Source organism: Pygoscelis adeliae, unplaced genomic scaffold (assembly GCF_000699105.1).
Source record: "Pygoscelis adeliae isolate BGI_AS28 unplaced genomic scaffold, ASM69910v1 Scaffold361, whole genome shotgun sequence".
NCBI classification, from domain to species: Eukaryota; Metazoa; Chordata; class Aves; order Sphenisciformes; family Spheniscidae; genus Pygoscelis; species Pygoscelis adeliae.
Genome location: NW_008824187.1, coordinates 786,180 through 788,696, shown reverse-complemented (window position 1 = coordinate 788,696; position 2,517 = coordinate 786,180). Strand labels below are relative to the sequence as shown.

At 34.0% G+C, this 2,517-nt stretch overlaps 1 protein-coding gene across 1 annotated transcript in view; it reads left to right on the top strand.

The window, feature by feature from the left end:
* Positions 1 to 1,287: 1,287 nt before the first annotated feature.
* FAM35A (family with sequence similarity 35, member A) overlaps positions 1,288 to 2,517 on the top strand; it is a 16,928-nt gene continuing 15,698 nt past the window's right edge. Inside the window, exon 1 of the mRNA XM_009334655.1 lies at positions 1,288 to 2,502. Within this exon, the coding sequence (XP_009332930.1) occupies positions 1,515 to 2,502 (988 nt within the window). The 5' untranslated portion in view covers positions 1,288 to 1,514. The remainder of the gene's footprint in view (positions 2,503 to 2,517) is intronic.

Genomic DNA, 2,517 nt, shown 5'->3' with positions numbered 1-2,517 from the left:
TTTGTCTTTCCCTTCTTGCCTGATCCATTATTTTAGTGTTGAACTGTAAATTCTGTCTTTTTGGTTATTTGTATATTACCATTCTTTAATTATATAACTTAAAACTTTCACAAGTATGGGAACTGTCCTTTAAAAGTTGCTTTCTTAGGAACCTAAATTTAAATGTACGACTATGGAAGTTTGGGTACTCCTTTTAAGTATTATTCATTTTGCAGTGAGCATAAAACTGAGCGTTACCAGTTACTGTGTTTTGTAGCTTCTTTGTATTATGACATGATATATATCTCATTTTAGTGGTTGCATATTGTTTTTCCAGTTACTTCTGTAATATACCTGAGATCAGTGTTGCAGGATGTTTACGGTTTTTCCATGTTACTATGAGCTTTATGGATGTGCAGATTTATCGACCCCTAGTGGGTTGTTAGGAAAATGGCTGTTAATTTAATAAGTGCTAAATGAAAAATTTAAATATTTTTCAATGCTGTATTTGTTTCAATGCTCTTTTTCTTCTGTTTGCAGCTGGATTAGCTCCTGAATTTCATTTCTGGTGTTCTGTTTCCTGCCTCTGCAGAATTGCCTATCGCAGCAACTTCTATTAACAGCATTCCCAAAACGTGTAGCTAGGTGTCTGCATTTTAATGAACACTTGTAGCTGTAGCTGAGTATTTAAAAATTATAGTATAGCATAAATTAAAAAAAAAAAAAAGGGTCTTTTGTTTTGTGCTGTGTAAGGTGGACTTATTTTTAATAAGCTAGAAAAAGCTAGTAACTTCTTGGGTAGTATGATACTATATAAATGAATTAAAGCTAATTCTAAATCAACTGCTCAAGTTTCACTGACCTCTTAGTACTTATTAAATAATTATAACTTATCGGTAATATCCTGAAACCTTCCATTTCATAAAATAATAACTTAATACAGTCTTTTCATGCTCAACCAGCATGTAAAATATTGCATTTCTAGCAAACTTTTAAACTAATTTTAACTAGCTCTAGTATTTTTAATCATTTAGTTGAAATTGTAATTTTCTGGGAGGTGAAATGATCTCCTAACCATGCTGTGGAAGTTTCTTACAGGCACTTATTTCACATGAATTAAAACGAAGTACTGAATAGTGAATTCACATTTGACTGTTTAATTAGCAATAATAAATTAAGATAAGTCTGCTCAATAATTAAACTGAAATTGAACTTCACTATAATTCTGCATCTGCTACATGTTTCCAAGTATCAGAATCAGAAATTAAGACCTAGTGTAAATAATTTATTTTTCTATGCAAGTTTGACACAATAAATAACTTCCATTTTTTTATTTTGTACATTTAATTTTATAGGCTTTAAGTAGTAAAGTGGTGTTTTTACCAGTTACATTATGAAATAGTCCTTTGAATTTTAGGTATTTTTAAATTGTTAAGAAAAGGCCAAAGATAATTTTTTGGCATTTACTAATATTTAGTGTTGTGTTTATTGCATAAACCATATTGTTTAAAGTCAAACTTACACAGCAGTCAAAAATGTCAAAAAGACCTCAAATTCATATTTTTGTGGGAGCACCCAGTATTCCAAGCCTGCTGGAGGTGTCAGAGCGAAGTGGTTCAGCACCTGCTGCTGAAAAATGGAGAGAACTCCGCTATTCATGTGATATACGTAGTCTTTTTTCTGAAAAAGTCAAAGGTGCTGACCACGTAGTGTTTCAGGCAGAAAGCTCTATAGTCAGAGCAGTTCCTACAAACGATGACAGCTCTCAGCAGTCTGAACAGGGAAAATTAATGGTAGCAAAAGAATATTCGACATCTCTTGTACCTGTGGCAGTAACTTGTACCAGCACATCTAAAAAGACTGAAAGTTTAATTTATTCTGATTGTCAAATACCTAAGGATAGATGCACATGTGCAAATGTAAATCAGGCTGCAGATCAACACCTTCCTCAAAAATTTGCAGAATCAGCTAGACAGGATGAACAATCACATGGCTATTGTTCAAACCTCACTGAAGGAAAAACAAGTCATTTAGAAGTCAACAGCTCTGACATTTCTGATTTGGTTGCCAATACTAAGCAGATTAGCATACATCTGAGATCTGCGGGACAAGGTGTTCAATTGGATCACAGAAGTGATCACCATGAACATCTAAGTCAATATCTGGATATGTTTTTCCCCCAAAATCAAGAGTCAAAACCAAAAGGAGAACCAGGTGATTGTTCACACCTTGCCGTGTCGACTGATACTGAATTTCGTAGTATAATGACTTCAAGTCAGATGGCCGTTTTTGCACAGGATCGGACTGAGATGCAGAAAAGAATCATAGAACTATCGGAAACAGAAGCAGGCAAAAAAACTGAAGAAAGGCACTATGATCACTTCCAATTTGATTCTGCTGCTGGAACATGTCTTAGTGTGGCTGAAAATGAATATAAGGAAGAGTATGCAAGTTCCCTTGAACTTTTCAGTTCTGAGGGTGATGGGAAAAATGTTTGCTTTGAAGCTACAAAACAAGAAGGAAGTGCTTGGGAAAATA